The 18,404-nt window shown below is 34.8% G+C and overlaps 1 protein-coding gene across 1 annotated transcript in view; it reads left to right on the top strand.

The window, feature by feature from the left end:
- LOC140146117 (acid phosphatase type 7-like) overlaps positions 1 to 17,054 on the top strand; it is an 83,537-nt gene extending 66,483 nt beyond the window's left edge. The window contains exons 8-14 of the mRNA XM_072167866.1: positions 725 to 839; positions 2,833 to 2,946; positions 6,466 to 6,502; positions 8,558 to 8,625; positions 10,728 to 10,799; positions 11,557 to 11,691; positions 12,941 to 17,054. Coding sequence (XP_072023967.1) covers positions 725 to 839; positions 2,833 to 2,946; positions 6,466 to 6,502; positions 8,558 to 8,625; positions 10,728 to 10,799; positions 11,557 to 11,691; positions 12,941 to 13,006 — 607 coding nt within the window. The 3' untranslated portion in view covers positions 13,007 to 17,054. The remainder of the gene's footprint in view (positions 1 to 724; positions 840 to 2,832; positions 2,947 to 6,465; positions 6,503 to 8,557; positions 8,626 to 10,727; positions 10,800 to 11,556; positions 11,692 to 12,940) is intronic.
- The last annotated feature ends 1,350 nt before the right edge of the window (positions 17,055 to 18,404 follow it).

The following is an 18,404-nucleotide window of genomic DNA, read 5'->3' as shown; positions in this document are numbered from 1 at the left end:
TTTATGGTATATGAAGGTAAATGTTTTTCAAGAATAAGTCGGTGTGTGTCGGATTGGTGTGTGTGTGTGGGGGGGTTATGAATGAAGAATCACAGAATTTATGGTTTGAGTATGGGGGAGGCTATGAAGAAGTAGATATTTTATGGTATAGGTAAGTGTTTCTCAAGAATAAGTCCTATGTGCGCTGCTTTGTGTGCGGTGGAGGGATGTTTTAAAGGCCTATTCAGTGATCTAGTTGTACACTAGCGCTTTAGAATTGTCATGTATTATTATTATTATTATTATTATTATAGGAAAATGTTTCTCAAGAATAAGTCCCGCTGGTTTGTGTATACGGGGTAACAGGGGATACACGAACGTGTGTTCTTCTGTTCACACTTGAATAATGAAACTCGCAAGCATTGTTTTCACAAATTTCCACGTTCAAATTAATTGGCCAACTAATTTTATCCTTTTTTTACAAAAATATTGGTAAAAAATCATGTCTTAAAGCATTTTGTTTTTGTTTTTAGAAGTGTGAAAATAATTATTTCATTATGTGTTTTGAAGCACATCTTAACTTTTATCATGCTTATTTTGACTGAGTTTGATTTTTGGGGAAGGGGAAAAATCATTCCGCACTGGATTTTAGATTTTAAAATCTTTGCAAGATTTGAGACATACAAATATTTTTTTTTCTTAAATTTCTAATCCTGTTTCTTGTGATATTTTCTTCTACACGCAGTTGGAACATTGGTACAGCTCATATCATATCGTTTTCAACAGAAGTCAATTTTTACTTGGAATATGGGCAAGATGTGATTAAGAATCAGATGGCATGGCTACAAAAAGACCTCCAGGTAAGGCCTAAAGAAATTTATTTTGCACTTTTTGACCGACCCAAAAAGGCTCAATTTACCAGCCGACCAACCCTCACTTTGGAGCTTTAAGGGAGATACAACTCTTTTTTAGGTCTAAGGAATATATCTCTGTTATACTTAATTCAACTCTTAAAAGCAGATATAATTTTTCCGGAAAATTTCAGAAATCCAGAAATGGGTGCCATAAAAAAATTCTGGAAATGTAAAAAAAAATGTGAGAGATGCAAGTGATTGGTTCAAAATGGTAAATATGAAAGTGGCTATTTTCCACATTTTTAAGTGAAAACATTTCATTTTGGATAACAAATAGGTGTATTATCTAATGACTAAACAGTAAATGATCCAGGCTTGTGGTACTCATGTTTGGCTTGGGGTAGGAATGTTGAATTGACCCATCCATATACTATATATTATTCATACACTCATATATAGTGAGAACCAATCAGAGCAAGCGTTAGTAAATTACTAGCTGTGCATAAATATTGTATAATTGCACGGGTGTGCAATCCGCGTAGTACACGCAATGCTTTTGGCGCGTTCATTTTTCTTGCGGGTGAATGCATTTATATTTGTTTGCATTTTCCAACATTTTTACTGACAATTTTGTTATAAAAATTTCAAAAATCACAGGATTTTTTAGTTGTGTATGAAATAGGTTAATAAATGCTTGTACTGAGATATTGATGCGTCTAATGCACTCCCCCTTCGAGGCTTGTGCATTAGATGCATCAACATCTCAGTATGCATGCATTAATTGGTACAATTTCACCCCCAACAAGTGATACGCAAAAGAATGATGAAAAAAGTAGCCAGTCATGTACTAAAATTGGCCTATAGTAAAAGAGGTCATTGATATACCAAAAGGTTGAAATGCTAGCCATGTTTGCAGTACGCCCCTGTATGGTTATTTGTACTGAGTACCCCCCCCCCCCCGAATCCCCGATACACATAGGTTGAAGCCAAGGCAGTCCAATTAACTCAATCAGTAAGGTGCCAGACCTTGATATGTGGTGGCACAAGTTTCGAACCCCTGCCGTTGTGTCATCATTCTGTTCTCATGAAAAAAATGAGCCATGGGGTAGTGGTGAAATAATTTTTTGCTAGATAAATACCACCCAGATTTTAAAAATGGCTGCTCAGTACCTGAGTTTGGGGACAAACTGGGGTTTTGAAATTAAAAATGGATCTTTGTTCAGTGTGGTTTGGCGAAAATTTCCAAACATTCTCAGAAATAAGTACTGGGATCTCAAATTTGAGGCTAACATAAGCACATTTGGAGGAAAATTTTGCCAAAAGGAACTTCAAATCGGGTATCCGGAACAGAAAAAAATTGATGGTGGGTCTCTAGAATGGAAAGAGCTTGAAAAAGGGAGAGCCGATAGTGCAAGGTATACAGAGTACCCCTCCTGCCCTTGGAGAGCTGATCTTGGCTGCAATGGTTATTCTACATGTAAGTTGGTTAAGGTACTGCGTCTGTATTATTGAGATGCATCTCTGAATGTTGCTAAATGGTATAGGGTGCGTCTCGAGCCATGGTGGTCAGCGACATTCTGTAAAGCGCAATGATCTCATGTGGGCTATTCCATTTAAAATTCACACTACCCCTGTGGAAGATTTTGGAAATATCTTCCATAGAGGGAGTATGTTTTTCAAATGTAATTGGTAAGGGTTTGTCATCTTGAAACCCATACTCCCCCAGAATTATGGCTTTACCTATATCTTCCACAACTGGAGGGAGTATTTCAAATGGAACTTACCCAATTGTCTATTCTATTCAAAACTTATACTCCCTCTGTGGAAGGCTTTAGCTAAATCAAAACTTATGCAGGGGTAGTGTGAATTTTAAATTGAATAGCCCAATTGCGCTATTAGATCTGTGGATTTAATGACAGAATTAAAATAGAAAGTTATCAAAAGTACTCGTCAGCTCTCGGCACTCTTTATTGAGCCATTTCTTTCTTGTCTGTTTCAGGAAGCCACCAAACCTGAGAACAGAGCCAAGCATCCCTGGATCATCGCCATGGGTCATAAGCCTATGTATTGCGGTTTTGTCAAATGGTTTGACTGCAATGAACTAGCTGGCATAGTAAGTACACATAATGTGAGGGTTAATTCATGAGGAGAGTCGTGGTTTGTGAAGCTTGGATGGAATTCCTTGTACACATTGGTTTGATCCAAGTCTTTGCATGACATTTCAGTAATGTGTTATATTTCATTTTGCATAAAAGGGATTTGAAGGAAATCTGTGTTCATAAGGCCTAAAAATTGTTTGATTGGAATAACAAAAAATAGGGTAGGTACATTGTAGGTCGAAATTTTTTTTTTACTTTTTAAGCTGTAAATTTCGTTTGATAAAGGCTTTGGAACTTTTTTCTTCTCTTTTTTTTAAAATTAATTAATTTTTATTAATTTTTTTAAATTTTATTATTTTTTGTTTTGCGAAAAAAAGTTAGGGTCGGGCCTACTTTTAGGGTCGGTCGGGTTAAACCAATCAAACAATTTTTTAGGCCTTATTAAGAGGTCTGTCAATCACTTTCACATGGGCTATTCCATTTGAAATCCACACACCCCCTATGGAAGACATGACCTTAATCTCCTACACAGAGTGTTAATTTCAAATGGGGTTACTTGAATAAGTGACTCCATTTGAATCTGCACCCTATGTGAGCTCCTGTGTAAGAGATTAAGTTAATGCTTTCCATAGAGGATGTATGGATTTTTAGTGTGGTGGAATATACGGGGGAAAGTAGAACCATGCATCACACAGCACAATGGAAATATAACATGCATAGGTAGATAAACCAGAGAAAAAACTCTGGACAATTTCTTCCTGTGTGGGGACTTGAACCCCAGACCTTTTTCTTGTCAGGCGGACGCGCTAACCTCTGAGCTACACAGACTATATCCTTGATAAACTTGGCTCAAGTCTGGTAGTCTTCTGTATATTGATGTAATTAACAATTACTGTCAAGCATTAATTTGATCTTGTGTAATGGGCTAGTTGGTAAACTTTGAATGTTTCTGTGTTCCAGTGTAAAATGTGTAAGCCTCTTCCCCAGAGGATGATTTAAGGAAGCCCCATCATGCACTGCAAATGTGTTATCACTAGAGTTTCAACTGCCACTTTACTTTTCAAATCCCATTGAATTCTGTGCAAAAGATGTTGTTTAAGAATTGTGCGTGTGTCATTATTACTTGGTCGATTTCAGAACAAAAGTGATGTATGCATAAAGGATAATTCACACCTTCTGTACGTAGGTAACATAAAATGTGAAATCGACTAGCATTTTGAATGCGTTTTTATTGTAAATATATCAGTCCAAATTCAAATTTAACCATGCCCGTCAATGCAATGTGCGAGCAGTGGTGTCATGTTCACTCACACAGCTGTGCTAACCGCAAGTCAACACAGTGGCGTGGTGGGAAGTGCTTAAATTATCCTCTGCCTCTTCCCCATGCATTCTTATATTTGCAAAAATGTACAATATTATAAAAAGAAATTTTGAATTATTAAAGAAGATTTGGAACTTGTCGTCTGCAGTCAACATCCGTGTGAAGAGGGCTAAATCTGGAGAAGTACAGCGTTTCTTATATAAGGCACCACAAACAAATTTGTTTGATCTTTGGATCGACCATCAATGCTGTTTCGATGCATGCTATTAAGGGCTGGGGTATGAACGTTTGAACAGTATTTATTGTGGGACATGAGAGCACATCAGACCTGTCAATTGCATTCTGAATACGAAGAATGTCCTTCTGATATCAAATAATTTTGATTTTTTGAAATTATAGCGTAATACACATTTTATGGCAAATCATTAAAAATTGATATTTTGATATTTTACAGTACTAAAGTAAACTTTATAAATCTGATGATTTATACTTAAAGTGTATGTAGGTGGGATGAAAAGCCGACAATCAATTGAAAATTTTGACCTTTCGTATTGAAGATATGGATTTTTTTCCCAAAACACACAAAAAATTAGGTCTTTTGGGGAAAAAATCCATATCTTCAATATGAAAGGTCAAAATTTTCAATTGATCGCTGGCTTTTTCCTCCCAGCTACATACACTTTAAGAATATATCATTAGATTTATGAAATTTACCGAGGACTGTTATATATCAAAAATTTGAAAAATATCAATTTTTTATATTTTGTCATAAAATTTGTATTATATCGTGATTTTCAAAAAATGAAAAATATTGGATATCAGAAAGACATGCTTCGTATTCAGAATGCAATTCGATACGTCTGAGATGCTCTCATGTCCCACAAAAAATACTGTCGAAACGCCATAAACGCTCATTTTAGATCCCTTAATGAACTAACAAATAATTAATCAGAATTAACGCTAAATTTATACTTTTCAATATCAATAGAGGCAAAGATTTATATGTCATCACAATTAATAATGGTCAGTTGATTGATTTCATAAATAATAAGGACCGACCAAGCATTGATGGTCGATCGAAAGATGTGATTAATTCGAACTAATTTGTTTGTATTGCCTAAATAGTATATCATGGTATCCCATAGTCCAGTCTATAATATCGAATTGATTAATTCGAATTAAACAATTCATTGAGTGGCCATGGGCAGCACCATTAGACATGTTACAAGACTACCAAGTGACAGGTGATGGACCATACACACACAAAAGAATAGGCACTTTTTTGATAATTTTCACCAAGGTTACTCAAAACTTATCTAGCTAATTTATTATACAGCAAGGGTCTCTGCCTTTTTAATATGTTATGAAAAACTTAATTTAAAAAATATTTACCGACGAAAATAATAATCCATCGACGGATAGTTTTGTTATGCTCTCACAAACATAGAAAAAAATCTGAAAAATCTAAAATTTTGGTCTAAAAATTGGCGAAGGTTACTACTGTCCCATTCAAAAGCACAGGAAGACTCCCACAGCGTTGAGGTCAACTTTCTAGACTTCCTGTCTACTGGCAGTAATGGCTACTACCCAGTACAAACATCAATGAATTGTTTAATTTCGAATTAATCAATTCGATATTATAGACTGTAGTCTGGATGTTTATAATTGAAGACAGAGATAAAAAGATTAGTTTGCGTCTGACGTCAGTGTCAATCAAATTCTCTACGATTCTTGATTGGTTTGTTTGTTTGTTTGTTTTATTTCTTCTTTTGCCTGGGTTACTCATTCAGTGGATGTTTTAAGGTATCTGTTCTTCCATGAGGCACTGGTTAATAGCGCGTACAAGGAAGGTCGATTTATCTGGTGCCGATCGGAGAAAAGGAATAGCAGTTAATGGCGAAAAATTACGTACTTTTACCAGGCAAAAAGCAACTTTTCTAGGCATTGTTGACATGGTGCCTTCGCGAAAAAAAGTTTCCTACTATAAAAGACCTAACTTTTGAGATGGTTTGTATGTCTGATGGTGCAAAATTAACAATAAAGCGCCCGGTTTTACCGCCGTGTTCAGCAACTCATATCATCACGACATTTGTAAACAAACCGTGCTCGAGTTTGATTGACAGATGACGTCAGACGCAAACTAGTCTTTTTATCTTTGTCTTTCATTATAATATACTTTACAATTTTTATTTCTCAATCTGTTTTTATGCAGGTAAGAACAGCATATGAAGACCTTTTCTACAAATATGGTAAGTGCCATTAGCTGTCTCAATTTACAAAAAACATTTGCGTGTTCTTTTTGTATGAATTTTTGTTTTATTGTGCTTTATTCCGTGAATAAAAGGGCTGTGTGACAGGAGTGGCATAACAGAATGTTAACCCCATGAGAACAACCTGCCGATTGGCCAAAATGAATATTGTGTCTAATTTTGAACCAGTCAAGGAGGGTATTAATAAGATCATCTGCATATGCAAGTTGACCATAAATAGTTTAAAGCCTAGTTGTAATTGGTAATTTAAATAAGTATTTCAAGTTATCAACCAATCAGAAATGCTGTTAGATGACCAGTAGTGTCCAGGGCATTCAGTTTTGTTGAAGGAGGCTTCCCCTCATCAGCCACCCTTTGTGCATGTGTGTACCGGTATTTATGGTTATACATGTAGATAGGTTCATGGCTACGATAGTTTCATGACATGACATGCACACACAAAAGTGACTTCCTAAATATTGCATTTGTTATATAAAAAGAGGAGAAGATAGAGCACACAGGCTAAAAATCAAAATAGTGTTGGTTTGGATAATTGGTTGTTGTCTTGTTTTATCGAAATCATACCCTACTGCTTAAATGCAACAACTGATGAACTTCAAGGTTGGTAAGGTACGTGATACAGCATGATGAATGCTGCTGCTATATTTAGTTTTGTGTCAAATGCATAGTCATGGAAATCATATGCGAGCCCTTATTCCGTGCTATGCTTAAATTGTTTGTTTTTTATATTTGACATACGATATGCTCGAATGAAAGTTGAAATTATTATATTGTTACCAATTTCAACTTGCTGATTACATATGACAACGCATCCAAACAAAACCCTATTTCGTATGGGAAATCCTGTGGTCAAACCCCTAATGCGTTAGAGACATGGAAAGGAATCTTGGATTCAAAGCCTTCCAGTCACCATCCATACCCATATCAACCAACACAATTTCTGCAAAAATATTAAGTATTTCTCTTTAGGGATTTGTAAAGGAATATATCCCTAATGCATAAGGGATTTGCTTGGATGCCTCGCCTTACTGAAGTTGAAATCCCCACATCCCTGGCATACTTGGTTGTGAAGTTATGAACTTTTTACACTTTCATTTTATTATCTCTTTATTGTATTTTTGCTCCTTATTTTGTGTATTTGTCTATTTCATTATTGCGAACTTTGATCTGAGTGCATCAGATCATGGATCATGTTACGTATGTGACCAGATCTGGTCCAATCAGGCTAAAGTCAGCAATAATGAAACCGAGATATAGGCAAAAAGAGAGGAGAAAAATCATTAAAAGGCATAAGAAAATGTACATATAAAAGGTTTTGCAACCAAGTATTCAAAGAGACCTTGGGATTCAACTTCATGAGGTGTAGGGGGGGGCCGCCAAGATTGACTGAATTTTGACGTCGTCATTGGTTTTACACGTAAACACAAAAATGTCTCAAATTATTCCAAAACTGTATGCATGTTATTAAGTACTATTTTATCAGTCTAAATCCGTTGAGGTTCGACAGTGAACCTCATTGTAAGTACTGTTTTTTGAATGTTTTGTATGAATAACGCACAGTATGTTTATGATATATATACTTAAAATTTCCCCCACTGTGTATCACGGTTAGCGTGGTGTAATGGTAAAGTTTTCGCCTGCCACGCATAGGGTCCCGAGATCGAGTCCCACTCTTCTTCACATTCATTTTGAATCCAAAAATATTTATTTTTATGTGAAAATGTACATTCACTGAGAAATATATTTTGTGCGGTTTTTTTTTCTGTAAAGGGGCCAATAGAGCTAAAAACACAACTCGGCACGGGGTGTCCAATGTCCAGGCAGTGTTGCCGTCATATTGTCTGTTTTGTTTACGATATTGGCTGTTGCCACATGAATAATGTCGTCCACCATCGTCTGAGTAGGTGTAGTTACTGAGCAAGTTAGTAATGGTAGTAACTCATTTGTTAACATTTCCGACTTTGGCCTGAGTGGATCAGATCAGGTTTCAGCTATACATTGTGATTATCATTCTTCTTGATTTTGTTTTTTTAGGTGTTGATTTATATATCGGGGCTCATGAACACAACTATGAAAGGATGTGGCCCATATATAATAACAAGGTTAGTCACATTCTTTTTGAATTTATGCAAATTAGCTCATTATTTATGCAATTATACAAATTAGAGGGTGGAACATAATATAACACATAATAAAAACATTTTGACTAAGTTTTAAAGCTAAAGTTAGACTATGCCATAGTCGAATTTGGATTTAAATAAAAATATGTTATTATATATTATTAATCATGATGAACGCATCCTGTTGGAGCTCAAAATTATACTGATGTGTATTATAATTAATAGTAAAATGGTCATAAAGCGTACGGCTGGTGACAAAGCATTTCACGTGGTTGGCCCATATCTTTGGAACCAGCTTCCTGTTGGCATCAGAGAGACGGCGTCCGTCCAAATCTTCAAACGCCATCTGAAAACCCATTTATTCCCTAAAGTTTAGGGATTTGTTTATTATGTGCTTCTTTTTGATTTTTGCTTCTTGGTTTGTTTGTAATTTTGTATTATTGTAAGGCGCTGTGATCTCTGTAGAGCGCCATATAAGTATTCGTTAATAATAATAAAATAATAATAAAAGTAAGTATACTTATGTTATTGAATGCAACATATCTTGAATAATGGCTCACTTTAATACTGAACAATTCTGATTTTGGAATCTACCAGTTTATTCGCGAAGGCCCAATTAAAATATTCGACTATTCGACTATGTGCCTCGGGACTTCGTTCTCTAAAACACACTGTCAATCATACTTGTTTATCAATCAAATCTAACCACAAGCACAAAGGATGGTGGTACAATATGCGCTAGATGCGTACATTCATCCACCAACTTTCGCTACCAGCACAAAAGCGCCAGCATTCCATAGATAGTTGTGTACCATGTATAGTTAATGGTAATGGCACGTGCCCGGAGGATTTAAACAATAACAAGATCTGGGCGACCAATCACAAGCCAGATTCATTTAAAGATGCATTACATCATGACCAATTTTAGTTAGGCCAGAAATTGGCCTAACGCTCCATAGAGTCCTGTATTAAAAATGTTAACCGCAAGTCAAAGTCAGTAGTCCACTTGGGAAGCTAACAAACAGAGGGAGTACGGTGACTGAACTAAAGATCAGATGTGAAAATCTATCAATTGTGCACAAATTAATTAAATCAGAGTTTTAAGCTTAAATGCAATAGCCAGAATATGCACAATGGGCAAGTGGACTACGGAGAAGTCTAAGCTAAAGTATGCAGAATTAAAGTACCCTGAACATTGATGCATTGACATGAGCAAAATATTGGCAAAATTACATATTAGTGACTGTTGCTTTTCAGCTTTCATTTTAGCTCATTTGATTATTGATAAAAAAATGTATCAGGGATGTAGCTACAGTGAGTGGTGGTGGGCGGCACTCAAGTTTTGGAGCCCACCACTCAGCTGCAATTTAAGCACATGAGCCCGCCACTCAGAGGCCAAAATTGCACCATTTTATTGAATTAGTCAAGAATTTGGTCCATTTTGGCAAAAAAATTGCCAAATATGAAAGATTTTCATCAAGTGCCACCCAGCTCTAAAAATATCCTAGCTACAACCATGAAATGTGTTATGAAAATTATGTCCGATTTGCTTGCTTTAAATAAAATTCATATAGATCAGTGTACTTTGCCTTACTCAATTAATCTATTTAAAAACATGCTCAGAGCATTTCGTAATTTCCAGAAATATCCTCATATTACGTTGTACTTCCAAGGTAAACCATTATAATGTAAAGCCATCATTTCTCTGTGTCACAAAATTTAAAATCTATGTTACAAATTGGACGATTTCCGTGATTTTCCGTTTTCCACTATAAAGCACTGAAAAGTTCAAACAAACATGTTTTAGAAGTGTATTTTGTCTTGCATCATAGGCCTAGAATTAATGCTATAATTGATTGTTTAGTGGTTGATTACTGTTAAAAATCACTTTTCTTTTGTTTTATTTTTGTGCCATTTTGTGGCATTTTCAAATTTCCATGACCAAACCCCTAATTCTGTGAATTTTTCTGTTTTTCCGTATCACAGAGAAATCATGGCTTTATTATAATGCTTTAGCGAGGATTCTGTTATGTATATAGTCTTTTTGCCTGAACTGAACTTTTATTTCTCACTCTCTCTCTCAGATTTACAATGGCAGCATGGATGCCCCATACACAAACCCTAAGGCACCTGTGCATATTATCACAGGCTCTGCGGTAAGTCATGTCATGTCCCCATACACGAACCCTACGGCACCTGTGCATATTATCACAGGCTCTGTGCATATTATCACAGGCTCTGCGGTAAGTCTTGTCTTCAATTTTATACATTTTTGGGTGTAAATGATTTATGTTTGTGCTATATGATGTATGTTCGAATGTTCCCATTGCAGATCGAAGAATGTAATTAAGTCTTAATTACACTGTACATTTTTAAAAAAGTGGGTTAATCTACCAGTAATTGTACCACATGCATCCCCCTCCCAAAAAATCATACAAAAACATATCAAAGTCCTGGAAAATACAAGCAGTGCCTAATTTGCATAAATCCAAAATGGCCACTTTTGCAGGGGTGACAATATAAAGTTGGTCAAATCTGGTTCAAATCCATAACAATATACTAGTATTCCTAATTATAAAAATTCAGAAAAAAACATAGTTTTACTATCCTCAACATACAGTTTTTATAGGCAAAAAGGTCAAAGGTCAAATTTTAGGGTCTACAATAGAAAAATGCTGTGATTTTAATCAAAAATTGTCTCAAATTGTTTCAAAATAAGAACAGTTGTATCATTTTCCCAGCTTTCCACTCTATTGATTAAGGCTACACAGTGTGTAGTATACACGCATGATGATTAAGTGTGAATTCCACCAGCATCGATTTTGAACAGGTGTTCAACTTCCAAGGTATGAAAACTTCACTTATCAATTACATTATTCTCTTTTCATCTTCTGTTTGTTCCTCTTTTCACAGGGAAATAAGGAAGGACAACATTTTTTGCTTCCGCCGAAACCATACACTGCATTCCAAACCAGAGACTTTGGTTATACACGCTTCTTTATTTTAAATTCCACTCATATTCATGCAGAACAAGTTTCAGATGATAAGGTAATGTTTGCTGACTTTTTCTTTGTTAATTGTTTCTTTGTTTGTTTCTTTCTTTGTTTCTTTCTTTGTTTCTTTCTTTGTTTCTTTCTTTGTTTCTTTCTTTGTTTCTTTCTTTGTTTCTTCCTTTTTTCCTTTCTTCCTTCATTCATTCATTCCTTCCAATTTCACCCGTGCAAATCCAAAATACATGGCACAATCCTGTTGCAAGGTGCTCTGAGGTGATCTGCAACAGGCAATGCTTGGGAAATTGCATCATGTATTTAATTTTTAGCTTATAGAAAGTACAAGATGACACAAAAACTGGACCACTGACCCATCTCCTACATCTTTAAATGCATTGGGCTATTCCAGTTGAAATCTATACACCTCCATGATATGACCCTCATCTCTCACACAGGGGGTGTAGATAATGTCATATGGAGTCACCCATCCAGGTAACCCCATTTGAAATGCACCCTCCCTGTCTGGTAGATTAAGATCATGTCTTCCATAGTGGGTGTATGGATGTCAACTTTTATAGCCCATTCATGCTGCACATCATCTCTAGTGTACTACTGTTGATGTCAAAATTTCACTTAGGTGCAGTAAATTTGCTTCAGTACATTCTGATCAATTCTTATATTTTTTTTGATAATAATATAATTATCTTTAGTTATCTTTTTATTATTATCTTTATTGTTATCTTTTTGATTATCTTTTTTTGTTTACCTTATTACCGTAAAAGCTTGATGGTTAGCATATGTGCTTACTATTGAGCGCTTTTAAAGCATGCAAACATGAAGTGCCCCATCCACAAAAGTGTTAAGGGTTTTCAGCAAATCATCGATACACATAGTTGTATACGAACAAATAAACCTGCAAATTTGTGTCTCAACCCCATTAGCTCAGTTGGTTAGCTAACTATCAAGTTTTTATGGTATTATCTTATTATTATCTTTATTGTTATCTTTATTTTTATGATTTATATCATATTTTTATTCTGTACTGTTACCTTTATTATTATTATCTTTATTTTTATCTTATTTTTTTCATTATTATTATCTTTGTTGTTATCTTTATTATTATGATTTTTATCTCATTATTATTATCTTTGTTATCTTTATTATTTTTTATCTTTATTGTTATCTTAATTATTATTATCTTTATTGTTTTTTATTATTATTATTATTATCATCTTTATTGTTATCTACCTCATTATTATCTTTATCATTATCTCTATTATTATTATCTTCTTAATTCTTTTTCACAGGGTGGACAAATCATAGATAAATTCACACTCATCAAAAATCTACATGGACCAGAAGCATGGCTCTAGCTGTAAGAGATTGATGACATACTTATCTGAAATATGCAAATGTTTTAAACATTTGTGCGAAGTACTATGGATGGGAGAATAGAACAAAATTAAATTAAAATTGAGTCATAAAAGCTAAAGAAATAAAAAGTGATGAACTTCATTCTTATTCGTATGGTATCTCAGGCAACAACTAACAATGGTTCAAGTCTTATCTCTGAAATATAGGTAACAGAAAATCAATGAATAAAAATTATGTTCTTTCTGATTTTAAAGACATCGAAAATCCACATGGATCAATACTTGTCTTTTGGTAATTTTTTACATTACGTTTTGTTACCTGGAGAGATTTGATCATGTCTCACCTCCTTTTTCAACCAAATCAACGGTAATAACTCTTGTAGTGAGGGATCAACATTTAACCACAAATTGCCTCAGGCAAAACTCACTTCCTGGGGAACCAAATACCACACAAGGTCATTTTTATGTAACTCATTGACCCATTTGTGTTATATATTGCCTCTAGCTATAATGACATCCTTGTGATCTGGTCAACTCATTGACAGATACAAAACCTCAGGAGGGAATTCAATTTTTGATCAATTCTCTCCAGGTAGTGAAACGTAATGACAAATATTTTGACTAGTATATTGTCTGTTTTGTATCCTGGGCAGCAAGGGAGAACAGTGCTGGCCACTGATTGCCTGTACCAGGTTAAAGAAGAAATAAATAAATAATATATTAAGGCAGAATGCCTTTTATTTGTAACAAATAAACATTGTTTAAAGCCATAATGTATGATTTCTGTGAAATTTTAATTTTGTTATTTGCCAACAATTATTACATAATAAATGAAAGAAAACCCGCTTGGCTGTTTAACCATGGAGCTCTATGAGGGAATTGGAGAATAAAATCTGTGGATACTCTTAAATCTGACTGCAATTAAAGCACTACAAACTTAGTCTTTTACAGGGTATTTGTAAAAATACAATCAAGCAAATCACACATTAATGCTTTTAACTTTTTTCAAATGGGATTACCTGAATTTGGGACTTCATTTGAAACCTATACCCCCTGAGTGGGAGATTAAGGTCATGTCTTCCATACAGGGGTGTATGGATTTCAACTGGAACATCCCAGTTGAGAGAGGTAACAAATGTGCAAAACATATTTCCCCCATTGAACTTAATGAATTTCTTAGTATGTGAATTTAAATTTCACATTACGTTTCACTACCTGGAGAGAATTGATCAAAACTTGAGTTCCCTCCTGAGGTTGATCTGTCAATGAGTTGACCAGATCACAAGGATGTCATCATAATTTTATTTGGTTCCCAGGAAATGAGTTTTGCCTGAGGCAATTTGTGGTTAAATGTTGATCCCTCACTACAGGAGTTATTACCGTCGATTTGGTTGAAAAAGGAGGTGAGACATGATCAAACCTCTCCAGGTAACAAAACGTAATGATAAAGATATTATATGATGTGTATAATATGGGTAAGGACCTAGAGTGGTTGATGTTTTTATGGCTCATATTTCTGTTCAGAACCTTGGCATATGGTGTGTGTGTGTGATGTTTGTTAGGGGAGTGAGAGGTTTTGGTGTAATAATTATACTGTAAAAAGTTGATAGTTAGCATATGTGCTACGGAGCGCTTTTGAAAACATGAAATTGTACCACCAAAGTCCGGCGCTTTACCAACTGAGCTAGTGGGGTTGAGACACACATTTGCAGGTTTACTTGTTCGTATACAACTATGTGTATCAATGATTTGCTCAAAACCCTTTGCACCTTTGTGGATGGTGCACTTCATGTTTGCACGTTTTAAAAGCGCTCAATAGTTAAGTTTTTACGGTATGTCATTTGAATATACTTGGAGAGATGTTTTGGTGCAGGTAAAGCCCTGTTACATTTGTCTAGATATGATAATTGAACTTAGTAATCAGTACTTAAAAGTCTTATGGTAACATTTCCATAAGCAATAGAATTGGGTTTTCCCCATCAAATGTTAGTTTTTTACTGTCAGCTATATTTTCTTTTAATTTGAGCCCAAACAGATGAGGCAATACAAAGAAAATTGGCAGTGCATATGTCATCAATGCAAGCCACATACTCCTTCAAACGTGACTCGAGTCGGTTCTTTTAATACAATATGTTATGACTATCCCACACGTTATGTATGTACTGTGTTCCTTGTCATGAACATCATGTACACGTTCCACAAATATTCCATCATAAAAAGGTCTTGTTCAGACGGTTTATTCAAAATCTCGGATTTTGACATAACTACAGCACCTAAAGTCTTGATTTTTGCAGGGTATGTTAGTTTACTAAAGTAAGGTACATTGCAATTGTGTAAAAAACATAATTTTGAACATTGGGCTATTCCATTGAAAATCCATATTACCCCTAGATGTGGAAGATATAGGGGGGGTATGAATTTCAAATGGAATGAACACATTAGGCAGCTCCATTAGAAATGCATCCTCCCTCTGGTTGAATACTCAGAAGGTATATGAAAATAAAACAGAGCTGCCTAATGTGTTCATTCCATTTGAAATTCATACTCCCCCTGTGGAACATATTTTCAAAAACTTCCACAGGGGTAGTGTGGATTTCAAATGGAATAGCCCATTATGAGGACCGCTTAGATACCAAAGGATTTTGGGATATGGTTTATGTTTTGCTATGTAATATGATACATATGTATATATAATTATAATAAGCAACTCATTTATAATTAGCAATATTAAACTTCTACGCTAATCAAAGTTGGTACATGCACTCACCGGAGCCCTTGCACCGGGTCAACTGTCATCTTCAGCGGATGTTATTGCCCTGAATATGTGACACGATCAAGGGAAATGAGTCTGATGTCGCTAATATTGATTTTGAGATATTGGCAAAGAAAATGTTAAGATTCTTTTGTTTTATATTGTTTTCAGCGATTGATAAATTGACGTAACTTCACAAAGAAAAGTTGTATCAACATGGGCTTTTCAGTTTCTGAAAGCTCTAAATGTCCTCTTTAGAAACATGTGTAAAACTCATTTTCGACCAGGGCCGACATGTGACTCATTCCCCTTGATCATGTCACATATATGTATGAATATATCATTATATTATATATTACTGTTAATAAATCTTGCTTATTTGTTTCTTAGCACAAGTATTTCGGGTGACCTAATTAGGGTCTCTCCCCTCATGAGCGCCACCTATTTTTGGAGTTACAATTGTCAAAGCGTCCTCTATTCAGTTGAACTTGTACAACTAAATTCCATCAAATTTATATAAAAAACAGCTTCTAAACTTTCCAGGTTAGGACTATTATTATTTATTATTATTGAGCACATTTCCACAAAGCCCAATGCGCTTTATGAGGATTTTGATTTCAGATACACTTTTAACACTACTGTTTTTGGAATATTTATACATTTTGATTCACTTAATGACTCACTTAAGGGATCGGAAATCAACGTTTGCACAGTATTTTTGCGGGACCTGAGAGCACATCAGAGACACCAAAAGACCTAAAAATGGGAGGTTTTGACGGGGAAAATGTATATCTTCAATACGAAAGGTCAAAATTTTCAAATGATGGTCGGCTTTTCCAGCTACTTACACTTTAAGTACATGTCATTATTTTATAAAGTTTACTTCAAGGACTGTTATATGTCAAAAATATCAATTTTTGATAATTTTCGGCCTTAAAATTTGTTTTATATCCACAAATTTCAAAATACCAAGAATATTTGATATCAGAAGAACATTCCTTGTATTTAGAATGCAATTTGGTGTATCTAATGTGCTCTCAAGTGCCACAAAAATACTGTGCAAAAGTTGCAATCAGATCCCTTTAGCATCCTGGGCACTAATTAATTAAGAGGTCGACATGGTAAAATATGGTACATGCATGGTATATCATGGGAGAAATGAATACAAGAGGTGCAGGGTTTTTGTTTTATTTATAAGTAGTTTTGTAAGTTTAACTTCAAAATAATTCTGTCTATACATGTATTTGTACAAATATTGTCTTTTTGTGTAAATATATTAACAAGTATACAAATAAAGATGTTTTTGTGTTATTTATAAAATCAAAAGTTTTGTAAATTTTACATCAAAATAATTCTGTCTTTTTGTATAAATATATTAGGCTAAAAAAATTGTTATGTCTCAAAGCGCCCGCGCATGTTTGTTTTCCTTAGCGTATCCATGTCGGCTGAAACGGCAAATTTTTTTTTTTTTTTTTGTGCCGTAAAATCATGAAATTCTGAGAAAAATTTGGAAGTAAAGTTACTTGATTCGATACTTGCATTGCTTAGGTATAAAGCAATTGATATTTGTGCTTCAATTGTGTAAATCAACCACAATTTTATGCCGTGTACTTTTGAACACTCGAAAATGACATCTTAGTTCAAAATTTAGTTCTAAAAAAATCTTTAAAAGAAATAGAATAAACTACCATGGGCTTTGAGACATAACAATTTGTTTAGCCTTAACGAGTATACAAATAAACAAGTTTTTTTATGAGGTATGTGTTTGGCAATGGAAAATAAAATAAGAAAATATCAATATTTGTAGAAGATGAGGCTGATTGAGACAATGACCTTACACTCTAAGAAATAAAGGTTCTAAATAGAACCTCTTTTGTCCTCACAGGAGAACCCTCCTCTTGAACCTCTCAAAAGGTTCTTTAATTTTGGAGACCGTTAAAGGTTCTCTAAAGAACCGAAAACAATTCTGTATCATATTTTTGTGGCCATTTTCGACGGTTTTGGAACCATTTTTGGTTCTTCAGAGAACCTCTAAGGGTTCTCCTGAGAGGACAACTTGAGAACCTTTTCAGAACCTTTATTTCTTAGAGTGTACCAAAGAAGTATTTCAGATGGGGAGTCACTCAGGGGACTGTGAAATGAACAGTCTGTGCAGGTTTGTATGTCTTGGCAGTGATATGGCATGTCTTTTTATTTGGGTATCTGACAATTGCTATAAGCGTCATTGGTTTCCCATCTAAGTGCTTTTTCTTCATCTTTACATAATTATTGCAATAAAGGTAGTTTTGGTTTGACAGACAACTACGTACTTGTCAAACCGCCCACTTTTGGTGCATTTCAAGAATGTCAACTTTAAACTGCACATTTCTGTCATATATGTCTGTCTGCATATATGGATGTTTCATTTGCTGTGGTGGCACCAGGACTTTTTTACGGGGCACTTCAGGGGCAAAATCAACAAATTTTGCTCATAATTGCAGGAAAAGGTGGACATTTTTGTAATTTGGGTTTTTTTGCCTTAAAGGGGTATTAAAGGTTTGTATATAGCTGTAAAAGCTTGTGTCTATTTCGTACAACGCATGTATTAGTTGTGTTGTATATTACTGTGGTTACTGGTTATGTATGCAATAAAGGTAAGAATCTCTT

Source organism: Amphiura filiformis, chromosome 2, assembly GCF_039555335.1.
Source record: "Amphiura filiformis chromosome 2, Afil_fr2py, whole genome shotgun sequence".
Classification (NCBI taxonomy): Eukaryota; Metazoa; Echinodermata; class Ophiuroidea; order Amphilepidida; family Amphiuridae; genus Amphiura; species Amphiura filiformis.
The sequence above is the reverse complement of the archived record's forward strand: the minus strand, read 5'-3'. Positions and strand labels throughout refer to the sequence as shown.